General features: G+C 44.8%; 1 protein-coding gene across 2 annotated transcripts; it reads left to right on the forward strand.

The window, feature by feature from the left end:
• The first annotated feature begins 232 nt into the window (after positions 1-232).
• On the forward strand, positions 233-13,308 carry LOC116377190 (NADPH oxidase activator 1-like). Of its 2 annotated transcripts, none has more exons than XM_031838770.1 (16): positions 233-1,591; positions 2,676-2,850; positions 2,972-3,054; positions 3,682-3,790; positions 4,504-4,638; positions 6,085-6,192; positions 6,328-6,387; positions 6,475-6,512; positions 6,624-6,762; positions 7,830-7,898; positions 8,180-8,267; positions 9,703-9,794; positions 11,490-11,650; positions 12,007-12,115; positions 12,407-12,530; positions 12,636-13,308. In XM_031838770.1, exons 2-16 carry the CDS (start codon positions 2,677-2,679, stop codon positions 12,740-12,742), a joined length of 1,596 nt encoding a protein of 531 aa, XP_031694630.1. In that variant the 5' UTR covers positions 233-1,591; position 2,676; the 3' UTR covers positions 12,743-13,308. The 2 variants fall into 2 exon arrangements, with proteins under 2 accessions (XP_031694630.1, XP_031694629.1); XM_031838769.1 differs by having other exon boundaries at positions 9,688-9,794; positions 12,636-13,307.
• The last annotated feature ends 874 nt before the right edge of the window (positions 13,309-14,182 follow it).

Genomic DNA, 14,182 nt, shown 5'->3' on the forward strand with positions numbered 1-14,182 from the left:
TGTGTTAACGTGCGATAAAATAATTGTCGGAGTTAATTAATGCGTTAATGCGTTAACGCGATAATATTAACCTGATAAAATACATATCTATCTATCTATATACTTTACAGTGAAGAACCAGAGTAAACTCGTATAAATGGATCAGATCGCTACGGAGACCTCAATACCAGCGGCAAGACTTGCCGAGATAAGGCTGTTCTCGGCGGGTACCGTGAGCCCCCCCCCGGTGCTGGTTTACTGCCGGCCCCGCTAGCAACACCTCACATCTCCTAAATCGTCGGAGCAGACGCTTAATTCGGCTGAATCTTGACAAACCGACCACAGATTTGGTGCTTAAACAACTAACTTAATCGGCGGTTCGATCCCTGGCTCCGCTAGTAGGCCTACGGTGATTTGTCGTAACCCCAAATTGCTCCCGTAGGCTGTTCCTGTATGAATGATTAGATAGTCCTGATGGGCAGGTGGCACCTTGCATAGCACCCCACACAAGTACAGTCTATTTATCATTTCAAAGTTTATTTTTTAATTCAGGAAAAGGAGTATTTTTACCACGATGTTTACTCAAGTAAAGGATTTTAATCCTTTTCCCACCACTGGCCAGGCAGTACTGACTTTATAAGAGGAGTGTCTGTGGGGGGTGGGGCCACACTGCAAAACAAAACAACCTGTGTAGCAGGTTGACCCAGTAGGCCATTGACAGATCATTTCCTTGTTCCCAAACATGATGACATTTCTTACCAAACCAACCATATCACTTTATGTTAGAAGAGCAGTGAGGACAAGACAACTGCACCGTTTCCTCCTGACTTCCTCGTCTAAAACGTTCCTTGTAAAAGGAAGTCCAAGTCCAAGGTCACTCTGAATGGACTTCATTCAAACCATCTCAGTTATTGTCTGTCAACCTGAGATAGTAACCAAAGCTTCCTGCTGTCAGTGCGTCAGCATAAAGATGACTCACCTGTACTTCACCTCTGTGGTGCTTTACTCAGATAACACATGAAGTCATAAAGTTTCTGCAATAGACTCCCTGGGTCAGATAATGAGAGTTGGTAAGATATTCTTTATGTCCACTGTCCTTACGGTCATGCAGTGGGGGGGGGTTATCATGCATGCCAACGCTGCCAGACATTTTGGGCATTTACAAAATAACGTCAGTTGGCTACATTTTCCTTTGATTTACAATTTAGCTGCCGTGATTTGGTCATTAGTTTATTTGTACTGTTAAAAATGTAAACAAGTTTGACCACTGTGCAGCAGAGGTTAGAATGCTTAGATGTTAACAGTTGTGTAAATAATTGCCATACTTTCCCAAACAAAGCGTCTGCTGTAAGAAACTCATTCCAGGTCTAACCTGTGTAATCCAGACCTGTGTGATTCATGTATGGATGTTGTCATGAGGTGAATTCCAGAGCTCGGGTGCCTCTGTGGAATCCGGGCAGGTGGATGAAGGACTTCCTTGTAGCAGCAGGGTGGAGACTCTGAAGGAGGCCTGTTTAAGTCTCTCTCACTTCCCCGTTGGCAGAGTGTGAAGGCAGCAGGACAGCTGCTACAAACACTGAACACTGACTGGACTCTCATTTAGGAGCAACAGGTAAGCCGTCTGAGGATTCATAAAGGTTTTCTGATAAACTATGCAGCTTGTATTAACTCAGCTGAACAGCATGTGCGGGTAAGGTACACGGAAGGGTTAGGGTTAGGATGTTACTGATTAACATCGGCTCACCTTCTCTGTAGGTTTCTCTTGTCTTGTAGTCGTTTTATACATTTGTATGAATTTATTACAATCAGACAGTTTACGGTGAAGATTGGACCCGTTTGTTCTGTTCCAGCCTACATGTACGTCACTCTACCTGAGAGCAGCTGCAATGTTAGAATGTTGCTTACTTGCATTAAATGCATCAGTAATGATAATCAGAGAACAGTCTGTCGGCCTGATGTGGAACATTACATGAAATAAACTTTCCAGACAAATGCAGCAATCCACGCATAAGAGCCGGGCCTATGATTATCAATACTCTAAGAATTACACTTAAGAAGCCTGTAAAGAGGCAACTTTTATATCTGTAAGCTTTACAAACGCAAAACAATATTCAACTTACGTTTGCAAAGACGTGTAACTTACATTCTCTTAAAGTATGAAGTATAGCATCTGAAAATGAAAATAAAGAAAGAAAACTAAACTGGACCAGGAAAGAGATGCAGATGACGCACATCAGAAAACGACCCAAACATCCAGTGATGAGGATCATCTACTGCCACAGTGCAGAATGTAGACGTATGGACAGTTATTGCAAATGATCAACACGGCGTTATTATTGTTGTTTGCACCGTTGATGTACATACGACGGAGTGTAACATCCTATCAAGGGTTCAGATAAATGGTAAAATGATTTGAATGCTGCATATTGCTTCAGCGAAGGTATTATTTAATTATTCAGCATGATCAATGATGCATCTTTACTTGCAATGAGCCGGTGGTTCATCTCTGTTTCTGTATTAAATTCATCTGCAGTGGACTTTGAAGCCCTTTTATATTGTACAGCAAGTCACAGACATGAATCTATTTAATCTCTCACCATTTAGAACAACTCTCAAAAACCCCAAAGCAAAGATAGAATCCTCTGTTGTCTGTTCATGTCTGTTCTGTATTTCCTCCTCCCGTCTCCGCTGTGCAGAATGCTGTACACTGAGTTTCTGCAGCTGTGGCATGAGGCGGTGCAGGCGGTGGATGCCAAGGACTGGCAAGGAGCTCTGTGCAAACTGGAGCAGATCAGTGAACCAACATCTCGCACTCTGTTCAACGCTGCCTCCGCTCACCTGGTCCTGGGACAGCTGGACCTGGCCCTGAAGGTCCGTGTGTTGTGTGTACTGGGGATAATGGAAGGGCTTCTGTCCATACTTTGAATGTTCTAAAACCTCCGCCCGTTTATGTCCAACCTCAACTTGTCTTTCTGCCTTGTCTGATGTCCAGGCTTTAGACCTCACCATTGCCAAGGACGAACGTCTTGCTGTTGGCTTCTTTCAGAGAGCAGCAGTGATGATGCAGATCAACAGGTAGGTGGCAGCACCTCTTCCCAAAGACTGACTTATAGTCAACGGTACACCAAAGAGAGATGATGTAACTTTTAAAACTACTGTTAACGCAACTAACTCTAGATAATCTGTGGAAATGAAGAGAAGACGGGTGTGCTGTATGGCTGCATAGTTTAGCTTTGAAGGATAAATGTAATGTTTTGTTGTTTTCTTATTGTGATGTAATTCCTGTTGCAACAGGAAGTCTTATGTTCAACTGCAGAAAGATGGGCAGTTTGATTTGATATGGCTTATTGGCCCTCGTATCTCATATGTGCAGTTTAATGTGAAGCTACCGCTAGCAGCTGGTTAGCTCAGTGTGGCATCACTACAGCAAACAGCAGGCCTGGCTCTTACTTGCACCTCCAAAGCTCACTGATCAGAATGTAATATGTTGGGTTGTATGGGTGGTTATGTGCAGGAGTGTTTCTTTGCTATGCACAGACGTCTCCTGGAGACTTTTAATCACTGTGAGGTTGCCAGGCAACCAGCGAATACCAAATTACTGTGCGTGACAAAGAAAATGTCTGACCTATAGCAGCCCTTTAAAAACCTCACTGCTGGGTTACTGTGTATAACTGTAGACAGTCTCTCTGTTTGTCTCTGCAGGTTGGAGGAGGCTCTGTCAGATTGTATCTGGGCACAAAAGCACATGAGAGGAAACACGGTCATTGACTACAAACAGCTGGGACTGAGATTCAAACTTTACAGCTGGCAGGTCTGACATTCAGCCTCACACACACACACACACATCTAATCCCATGATGTCTGTCAGTACTGAGCAATGAAACCAGAGCAAACTGTGCTTTGTCATCACCTCCATTGTTTAGTACAAAAGTCAGACACCTGGAAGCTTACAAAGCCTTACTGATGGAGGCCGAAGAAGAGGATACACAGCACTGCATATTTCTCACAGAACAGATAAGACCATGCACCTGTGTGTGCAGCCAGTCAGCTAGAGCCTAGTCCACCTAACACCACTCACTCCAGACCAATACACCCATCTGAACCCGACTTCACTCAACACTCCAGACCAACACATCCATCTGAACCAGACTTCGTTTATCACTTGAGACCAACATATCCAAAATATAGAATACATAATGCCCCATGCTACACTTAAAGTGTTATTCTTCAAGGTATAGAAACTGGTGAGATCAGCACTGCACAGATATATCACCTTGAATAACAATGCTGCTTTTCAGCCTTTGTAGCAGAAACGTGTTTACTGAGAGCTTCATCCTCCAGTGTCTTAAAACTTCAAAGCACCAAAACCAGAAAGACGTACATGTTAGATAAGTAATGAATCATTGCTACTGGCCCCATACAGGCAGTTTACTGTGGTAAATGATGATGTTCACACAACATTAGAAATAAGAGGAATGTGAATGGGATGGTACTGGCGTGTCTGACAGTGATGTGTCCGCCCAGGTGTTGTATAATGCAGCAGCTGTGTACTGTCGGATGGGCCAGTGGGAGCAGGCCAGGGAGGTGCTGCTGTCAGCTTCCCAGGAGAGAGGAGGAGGTCGAGGGGGAAACCTAGAGGTGGCTTTGGACAGCGTCCAGGTGAGTGTCACAACTTTCACAAGAGACTGGAAAGGACATGGGACAGACTATGGGGACAAATGTCCAAAGTGAACTGCCCCTGCAATGTTTATGTATGAAGATGAGGATGATTGTCCAAAGTGAGGAACGTTGTGTCTGTCCTCATTTCAACTTCGTCTAAAACAGTGAATCATTGTGTGTGCTCCGTCTGGTCATGCTGGTGTTCTCGTATCAGGTAGTCCCATGAATGCTGAGTGCAGGTGGTGTATGCAGCAGCAGCTGTGCATGATGCTGTATAGTTATTGAGCTAGTGAGTATAAGTAAATGGTAAAAGGACTTGTACTTGTATAGTGCCATTCACACACCGATCACAGGGGCTACCATACAAGCTGCCACGTTCCATCAGGACTAACTGATCATTCACACACCGATGGCACAGCAGTAATTTGGGGTTAAGTGTCTTGCCCAAGGGAACCTGAAGATGAACTAGAGGAGCCGGGGATTGAACCACCGATTGAAGGACGACCCTCTCTAGCTCTGAGCCAAAGCCCCTAAAGATAGTAAGGATGTAATGAAGGATGCTGTCTGTTAGGCCTCTGCCACTGCTGCTCAACTTGGATTTCTTAAGCGGACCAAACTCTAGCCTGTGATGACTGTGGTTCGTTAAGCGCAGGGTTCCCGGTTCAACTCCTCCTGTCCACCAGCTTTCACACATTCATCAGATCGATCATCTTTCCTCCTCTAAGCAACTTTTCGCTTCGTTTTTCTCGCCGTTTCTTATTCAGGGAAGTGTCACTGAGAGCCCAGCTCTCTGTGGCAGAGCTGACTGCTCTCTCTCAGTCCGACCTGCTCCAGTAGAGCAGTGAGGGTTGGTGGTAATGAGGGAGATTTACTTTAACCATTAGCCCACCACTGCTGACTGTAGAATGATATCTCACTGTGTTTAGTCCCATTTCATCGTGTCTTTGAGCGATTAGTGGCGACTGTGGCTCAGTGGTAGAGCAGCGTCGTCCTTCAATTAGAGGATCAGCGGTTCAATCCACGACTCCGCTAGTCCATGTCCATGTGTCCTCAGGCAAGACACTTAACCTCAAATTACTCCTGCGGTGTGTGTGAATGATTAGATAGTCCTGATGAGCAGGTGGCACCTTGCACGGTAGCCCTGCCATCACTCTATAGATGGGTGAATGATGACATGTAGTGTTAAAGTGCTTTAAGTGGTCAGAAAAGCGCTATACAAATCCATCTACCATCAGTTTAAGTCTTCATGCTATGGCCGTTCTAATAAAGCTATTTACCAACTGGTTCACAAAACAAATTGTTCAGGTCGGAGCTGACTCATAGAGAAAATGAAATCCGTTGCTCCTCTCTGGCTTGTCTTAAATATATTGACTGACTGACTAAAACAAAGAAATCTAAGCCAGTACAGTCACACGATCCTGGTGTTGGCTGTGACTCTCGTAACAGAAGGAGGTGGTGCTGGCTCCTCTCCTGGTGCCGGAGGATGTGGTGTTCCGTCCCAGGAAACAGGACGTGGAGCAGCTGCAGCAAAGAGACTTCCTGGGCAAAGCAAAGGTACAGTGAAGAGTCCCCATGATGAATGCTGTATCACGGCTGTATGATCAGACGATTGAACTGTCACTGTTCTATAGAAGTGGGAGAGAAATTGTTACAAAGATGTTGCAGTAATGCATGATGCTCTGATGACAGGTGATCTCCTCTGTGATTCCCAATGATGACTTTGGAGGCTTTGAACCTCTGAGGCTGCAGGTAAGAAGGACCACAGAGGGACCACAGAGTCCATGATGTTGTTGTCAGTCACTCTCTTTGCTAACTCTCACTGTGTCTTCACCACAGAAACCTGGTTTCTATGAGCCCAAGGTGGATGGAGCTCAGTGAGTACCATCACCACTCACATATACATATTATGTACCTGCCATGTTCAACAGCACATTTCAGTAATAATGCTTGTAGAAGTATGATTTTCTCTTCTCACCACCCGTAAGGGATTCTCGATACATGCGCATGAGGATCCCTTACATGGCTCGGGGCCCGGGAGAGCTGACTGTGCCTGGAGGGGCCATGGTGTTTATATTCGGCGAGGAGGGCAGGGATGGGATGGCAACTGTCATATATGATGGACAGGTGAGGAGAGAGATGATCTATGAATCTATAACGAGCCAAGAGAGGGAGAATCTTCTCCACTGATAGGATGGAGTTGTGTCCTGAGAAAAATCCACGTTTCTCTTCTGGTGCTTTAAAACACGGTAGAAGCCATTAGGCTTCATAGAAGAGGAGAACTTTTAAAGCTGCATTCAATTATTTTTCACTACATGCAGAACAAGCTTAAAACACAACATTCCTTGTCACCTTATACAATGTTCAGATCCAGCAGCCTCAGAGCAGCATTAGCGTTCATCTGCAGCCGTGATTGAGCTCAATATTCACTCTTCTTGTAGCTCTGGTTTGGTCTTCACCCACTCCTGAGGGAAACGTCTCCAGCTGCTAAATACTCCACCAATGCTTCTCCAGCAGCTGGTCTCGCATCGTGTCTGTGTGGTGGGGGGAGCTGCAGAGTTGGTGATAGTTCATATTGATGTGTGGGATGATGATTGTTGGAGCTTTAAATTCAGTTCAAACTGTTTTGTGCCTGAAGTCCGTTCACATGTTGCATCTTTGGTCGACAGTTGTTATCGATGTCACTTCAGTTCCATCTGCTGCCTTATATGTTGTGATGAAAGTATGAGCCAAGAATGTAGAATGATGGAAGATTTTAAGTTGTATTCGCTCTTCTGCATTCAACAAAGGCATGAAATTAAGACATTTTATTTAAGTCTTCTGTTCCATCAGAGGTGGTCAGCAGGGCATCTGTCCCTTATTCTAATACCTATGTCAGATATTCAACCGCCACACAAATGTTTGACTAACCTGAACTGTTTTTATGTAATTGCTTTGTTTTTTATTAATGCATTTTATTGTTTGGTCCTATTGAATGTATATGTTATGTACACTATCCCTGCTAAGAGTGTACCCAAAGCAAACGCATTATTCAGATATGCACAGATCATCCATCCAAACCGTCCATCCACCCATCCATCCAAACCTCACATTAGCAGACACAATCCTGAGCATTTGGTGGCTCGTGACAAAGCTGCATTTCACTTTAAGTGTCTTTTATATTTCAGTTTCTGAGTTCTAGTCTTTTTTTTCAGAGAGGACTTCTGCCGATGTCCCTGCTGGATCCTGCAGATGTCAAGATGTGCAAAGGCAAAAAGGAGAAAGTAATGTATTCATATGTAAATGTAGAAATACACTTTATGATAAGGAATCACAGACTGGGCTTCAGTTTTGAGATTAATTGACAGCACTTCATAAAATGCTGAAGATGGCTTCCCCCATCAGACCAGGCAGCAGACTGGTGTGGACGGGAACGTACTTGTGAACTGTTAAATGCTCGAGTCAAGCCCTTCAGCCGGAGCTGTTCCAACATTACTTTGCTTAAGTTACCTGCTGGGAAAAAAGTTCCATGTTTCTTCCTAATAAGAAAAGCTGTCTTCCACAGAGAGTTCCTAGTGGGATCCCTCTCCCACCTGGACTCAAGCCACCCACTCGCCCACAGGCCCAGCCCTGCCCTGCAGCGCCTCCTCGAGGTAAAACATTGGTCACAGTCGTCCTGGTCCTCCCACTCTGTCTCTAACATCCTCTAGAGACCTTCTCACCTTCTCTCCTCTGATCTGCTCCAGGAAGCACTTATTGATTATAACGGATCATAATGTTTCTGTATTATGTGTGGCACTGGGGCTTCATCTTCACTAGATGGTTGCCTTTTTCATGTAGTTATTTTGTTGCTTATTCCCAATATCTTGCTCTACTAGAAGCAGGCTGGAAATAGCCTGAGCAAGACATCTGGACAACTACTGTACACATTGTTAGCTTTGTTTTATGGATCACTTGTTTCTCAGGAGATTTTCTGGAAAGACTTCTGTCATTTAGTAGTTTAGTAGTGATTACAGCAAAATAAAGAAACATTCTGAGACAGAATTTAGTTAGAACTAAATTGCTGGTATGTTTTTCATTGACTATAGTAAAGTTAAATTCACATTTGTGTTGAATTGTGTTCTTAACAAGAGACAAATATGAGCGTCTACATGTTCAGCTGATCTATTGTGCACTGAGTAACAGTGTCAGTGGTTCCAGAGGTAGTTGCTCGGTGTTTCACCACACAAAGAACAAGGTGTTATTCACAATGTTGTTTTATATTTCAAACGAGACATGCAGGTTAGCTAAAGAGATACGATAATGAATGTGCAGTGTTACAGGAGCAAAGGGGAATGTGCGACAACAAAAGGCATCAGTTTAAAACACAAGTATAATAAGTACTGCAAACTGGCAACGTTCTCTCTTTGCATGCTTTATAACCCTCCTGAGTTCCGCATGCTCGACCTCATAGTTCCTGCTATGTTTACACCTCTGCGTCCACACTACTCCGGAGTTCTAGAAACCCTAAAACAGACGATTGAAAATGCTGCCGACGCCTTTATAGTTTGAAAACGCGGCTTGCGTTTAAATCTGGACGGGCGAAACGGACACCTTTTGAAAATGACGACGTAGACACTCACTACTTGATTGGGTCTTACCATTCATGAGGTGTCCTGTGCCTCGGTGGTAGAGCGGGTCGTCCTTCAGTCAGGATTGGCGGTTGGAACCCTGTCTCCACTAGTCCATGTGTCCTCGTTGTGTCCCTGTTCCTGCCTGATGGAACAATGTGTTGATTGGTGGTAAAAGATCATCACTCATCAAAGTACAGTTTATGACAATTGCTTTCATTGACTTGTGTGACACTGGAAAACATGCTTTGGCCCTTTGATCACTAGTAGGCTGATATCCATTACCTTTCAATTAATGTCAGAATGATAAGAAAAATGACCAAGTGTTTCCCTTAAGAACTGTATGTGCTTCTACATTGTAATGCACAGTGGAACAGACTGTGAGAACATCTACATGCCTAACCTTCCATTAGGCTGGTATTGTTTGTGTTCAGACTGTACCTGTACTGTGTTTCACCTGCAGTGCGTTTTACCTCAGACACTCCACCTCCATCCTACACCACTGTCACCCACACACCGCCGCTCGCCTCAGAGCCTCCCCGTTACACAGCCAACGCAGCCACCGAGCAGGTAACACCCCCTCTGATCCATCTGTGCCAGCTGAAAGGTGGAAGCACATCAAAGCTATTTCCTTCATACATCCAACTGATGACACACACACACACACACACACACACACACACACACACACACACACAAGGGTTGTGTGGACTGAAGGAACAGCTTTGTGAGGTTAAACTTAGCAGTGGAAATGCTGATGTGTCCTGATGAAGTCACTATGAGGCTCAGTGGAGGTAGACACATATAAATGTTATGCTTTCTCTGCACGCCACAGTTCCTGTTCCACATTTACCACAACATAACACGTTCTCTATACCGAGGTTAATCAGGAAGGTTTCATATCTGCTGGCCCACAATGAGAGCACCAACTTGTTGCATCTTGAACAGAATCAGCGACAGACAGCAGCCTCATTGCATCATTGAATCATTATTTAAATCCCATACAACACATGCGGGGGGGTATTGGTCTCAGTGACATCAATGCAGAGGCTTGATGAAGCTTCATAGTGCTGTAACATTGACCACTTACACACACCACACATTATTATGCTACAATAGATGTTGTCCTGATCTGTAGAATCTATATCTTATATATTTGTGATGGCCAATGTCAATATTTTTGACTTCTGCATCAAGATCTCTAGATTTGCGTTAAGAAAAATACATAGGAGAAGTGATATTTAGTAGACAAGTGCATTTCCTGTTTAAAACATGCCTGTTCAGAGCCCAATGTTTGGCCTCTGGTTCATACTAACTTCACACTCGACACTGAGCTTCCTCTGGTCCTCAGCAACACACCTGACATGACAGAGTTGAGTCACACACGAGTCACAGCTCCTCACGGTCACAAACACCAGTCAAATACACTGTCGTGGTTCAGGAGAAGACTTTACTGTTGGGCAAGGAAGGCAACCTGAGCCTGGGGCTCAAACTGAAACAGCTGTAGAGTCAGGAGGGAACGCTCACAGGCACTAAAAGCAATGTGTGGCTACACAAACAGAGGAGCTCTGATAACAACCACAGAGAGGGAGGAAGACTTCATTCTCCGTTCAGGGAGACATCACTCTAAGTCTTTACATAGACAGCGTAACAGTGCTGACAGAGCTAACAGTGTTCACTCGAGGGGGAACCGAAGGGGCCGCATGGGTCAGGACAGCGTTCTCAGTGGTGACTTCAACACTATGAGAGCGCCGGCCATCAGCTACAGCCAGTGGGACACACAGAGGAGCACATTGTTCTGCCAGCAGTAACATTATCATTGTTGTACGTTAGTATGGAAGAAACCTAAACTATTAGAGCTGCACTGTTCCTGCTCCTTCACTCCAGAGAAGTGAGCAATTGTTGGCTTGTAACATTACCCAGCATTCATAGCGTTGCATGCTGTATCAGCATTCAGCAGCCAAACTGAACTGCAGTCAAAGAACCGCTGCTGACCACATGCTGAACTGCAATCCCTGAAGCTCCGCCTCTTTATTCAAAGTATGTTCATTTTGAATGTATCATTTGACCAAATTGCACCAAATTCAACAAAGCAGTCCATGAAGTCCCCAAGAATACAGCCACCAAATGTGAAGAAGATCTGATGAGCAGGTCTCAAGATATGTGAAGGACAGACAGACGATCTAAAAGAAGAGTTCACACTGATTGGACAAGATTAATATTTTGAAAAGAAGTGTTTCAATGTGTCCCTGCTCTTGTTCTCAGTATGTGGGCGTGGCTCAGGGAACAGAGGCCAGCTCTTTGGTGGTGAAGGTCCACTACACGTACACCATGGCGCTGTCGGTCCCTGTGGACACTCCCTTCCATGAAGTGAAGGAACGTATCGCACAGAAATTGGGCCAGCCATCATCTCAGCTGCGCCTCAGGTAACCACAGGCCTGCCAACACACTTCTGTCTCCTTGAATCTCAACAAGTGACGCTTCATTTCTAAAACTATTCTTATCTTTGTCCACCCTGTGGGTCTAAAGAACAGCTCACATGAACCTGGCATACAGGACACTGAGGCTACAGCTCCTCCAACGTGACGGGAGACCATAGACAGCAGCAGTTAACTGCAACATAGTATTGAACAAACATTACATGCCAAGGCTTGATAGCAAATAGCATGCATCAGAGCCTTGCTTTAATGCTGCGTGTTCCCATGTGTGCCTATATGACGATCTTAACTTCCTATCTGTTCCCATGTTGCCCCTCCCCTCCCCCTCCCCTCTCTCTCATCAGACATAAGCAGCATGGCTCCCGGGTGCTGATACCTCTCGGTGAGAAGTTGGAGCCAGGCCACACTGTGCAAGAGGTGGCCGAGGCTGGCAGAGCCACCCTGTGGTGCCAGGTTAGGATCCAACACACACATCAGCTTCAGGGCTGCAGGGGTTTAATAACGCTCCAGGAGAAATGTTTTCTTTTCAACTTCAAGAGCACATATCACTTCAACTCAAACTGGATCGGTCTTCTCTCAGGATACACACAATTCAGTTTGTGAAGCTTTGACAATCCTGCATACAGCTCAGCACCCTCCCTGTCATTATGTCTTCATACAGTGCTTAGAAACAGGAGAGTCGCACGCTGCTTCCACACAACATTTTCATTAACGATTCCTCCCCTCACTGTGCAATTAATTCAGACTGAAGATCCACTGGAGAACCGCACCATCCTCTACCAGATGGTGGCGCTGTATGACTACACAGCTCAGGGACCAGAGGACCTGGAGTTCAGCGAAGGAGACACCATCGACATCCTGGGGGAAGGTGAGGTCCACACTGAACTGCTCGTCAGTGGAATCTTAAACGGTCTTTTGTTTCTGTTCTCAGCCTCACTGGCTCTGTGTGTTTCTCTCTCTAACTCTCTGGTAGTTAATGAGGAGTGGCTGGAGGGACACAGTGCCGGACGCATCGGCATCTTCCCCAGCTGCTTTGCCTACAACGAGAACGCCACCATCACCCAGAGCCCCGTGTTGTAAGAGCAGAGATGTTACTGTGATCTCTAATAAACCTTAACCGGCTCACACACGTACAGAAAGCAAACAAGTGGACTTAGTGCCTACTTTCCCATGTGGTATCACTCATACTAAAGATAATAAAGTCTACTTTACTTCTTTTCTACATCTTTTGGTATCACTGTAATATTAAACTGATGTTTATACCAACCATAGTGAAGTGTATGATATGTTCACATGTGGTTTCAGCATTATGCTCCTGTAATATTCCTACAGGGTTATATGATCCTGTGTTAATGGGTGTTATGTTGTGCAATGGGGACTAGTGTTGTCTTCATGAAGATGCAGACAATGTTTGTACATTTTAATCCCTTAGTTATGCTCTAAGCACTGACATAAATACACTGGTGGAGAAAGGATTTTAATATTCCATATCCAAAGCGCTTATCCTCTTCAGGGTCGCGGGCGCTGGAGCTGATCCCAGCTGACATTGGGCGAAGGCGGGTCCACCCTGCACAGGTTGTTCAGGCAGTGGCAGTTCATCGAATGTCGTTAAAGCCCCGAAAACTTTCGTTTTGAAATCAATTTCAGAAGATGAAGTGGAGCAATAATGACTTCATTTATTCAGTGTTAAGAATTTGTCAGATATTTAAGTCAACGGATCCTTCTCACATATTGATGGAGCATTATGGTCTTTGCGCCCTTTTATAAGACTAAACCCCCCGTTGAAGACCTCTGGTCTAAAGTATATGGAGTCTTATACCTTAATGCTTGCAGGTGCCTTTCACATCCTCCTCCCCGTGTCTGGCTGGTGGACTAAAGATAGCTGTCCAAGTCTCTGTATATTAAACACAGAAGTCTTAACTCCCTTAGAACCGGGGGAAGTTCACTAGCTCGGCATTAATTACCAGCAAGGGAAATGTCAGGCGCTTTTAGTTGTCATCACAAATGGTAGGTGTAAAAAAGAAAGTGGTCGGGGCTGCGAAGCAACTGAGAGCTCCATTCAAACGGCCTGTGAGGCCTCTAATTACTGCATTACTCTTCCAACGCACAGCATGAACACCCACCTTCCCTTCCACAGCTGCTGGAAACGAGGACGAATACAGTGGGAGTTCTATCAGTGGAGTGAAAGCAGTCAGTCAACAAATAACGATTCTCTGCACAGAGGCCACAAACCCAGAGAGCTTCCTTTGGTTTGCTGTAGACAGTGTGAGGATGCAAAGACATATCTTACATCCGCCATGAAATGTCAGCTGAAAGGCAGATGCAACGGCAAAACCTTCATTTGCTAAGAATTGAATTAGCAAAGAGTGCAAAGACTACAAAGACAAAATGTTTCTGCATCTTATTGGGAGTGATGCTAACATTTGCAAATTGGAATTGAACACAAAGCACAGCTGAGGCTGATGGGATGTTATTAGTTCTGAACAAGAACAATCAGAGATTCACCAAAGTTAATAGGAT

This window comes from Anarrhichthys ocellatus, unplaced genomic scaffold (assembly GCF_004355925.1).
Source record: "Anarrhichthys ocellatus isolate YVR2014 unplaced genomic scaffold, GSC_Weel_1.0 scaffold999, whole genome shotgun sequence".
Taxonomy (NCBI): domain Eukaryota; kingdom Metazoa; phylum Chordata; class Actinopteri; order Perciformes; family Anarhichadidae; genus Anarrhichthys; species Anarrhichthys ocellatus.

Bases quoted from the DNA above. Each gene is read 5' to 3' on its own strand.
- LOC116377190 (XM_031838769.1), top strand. From the start codon at position 2,677: ATGCTGTACACTGAGTTTCTGCAGCTGTGGCATGAGGCGGTGCAGGCG. The intron at 3,055-3,681 runs GTAGGTGGCAGC...TTGTCTCTGCAG, and splicing joins GTGATGATGCAGATCAACAG to GTTGGAGGAGGCTCTGTCAG. The intron at 11,651-12,006 runs GTAACCACAGGC...CTCTCTCATCAG, and splicing joins TCATCTCAGCTGCGCCTCAG to ACATAAGCAGCATGGCTCCC.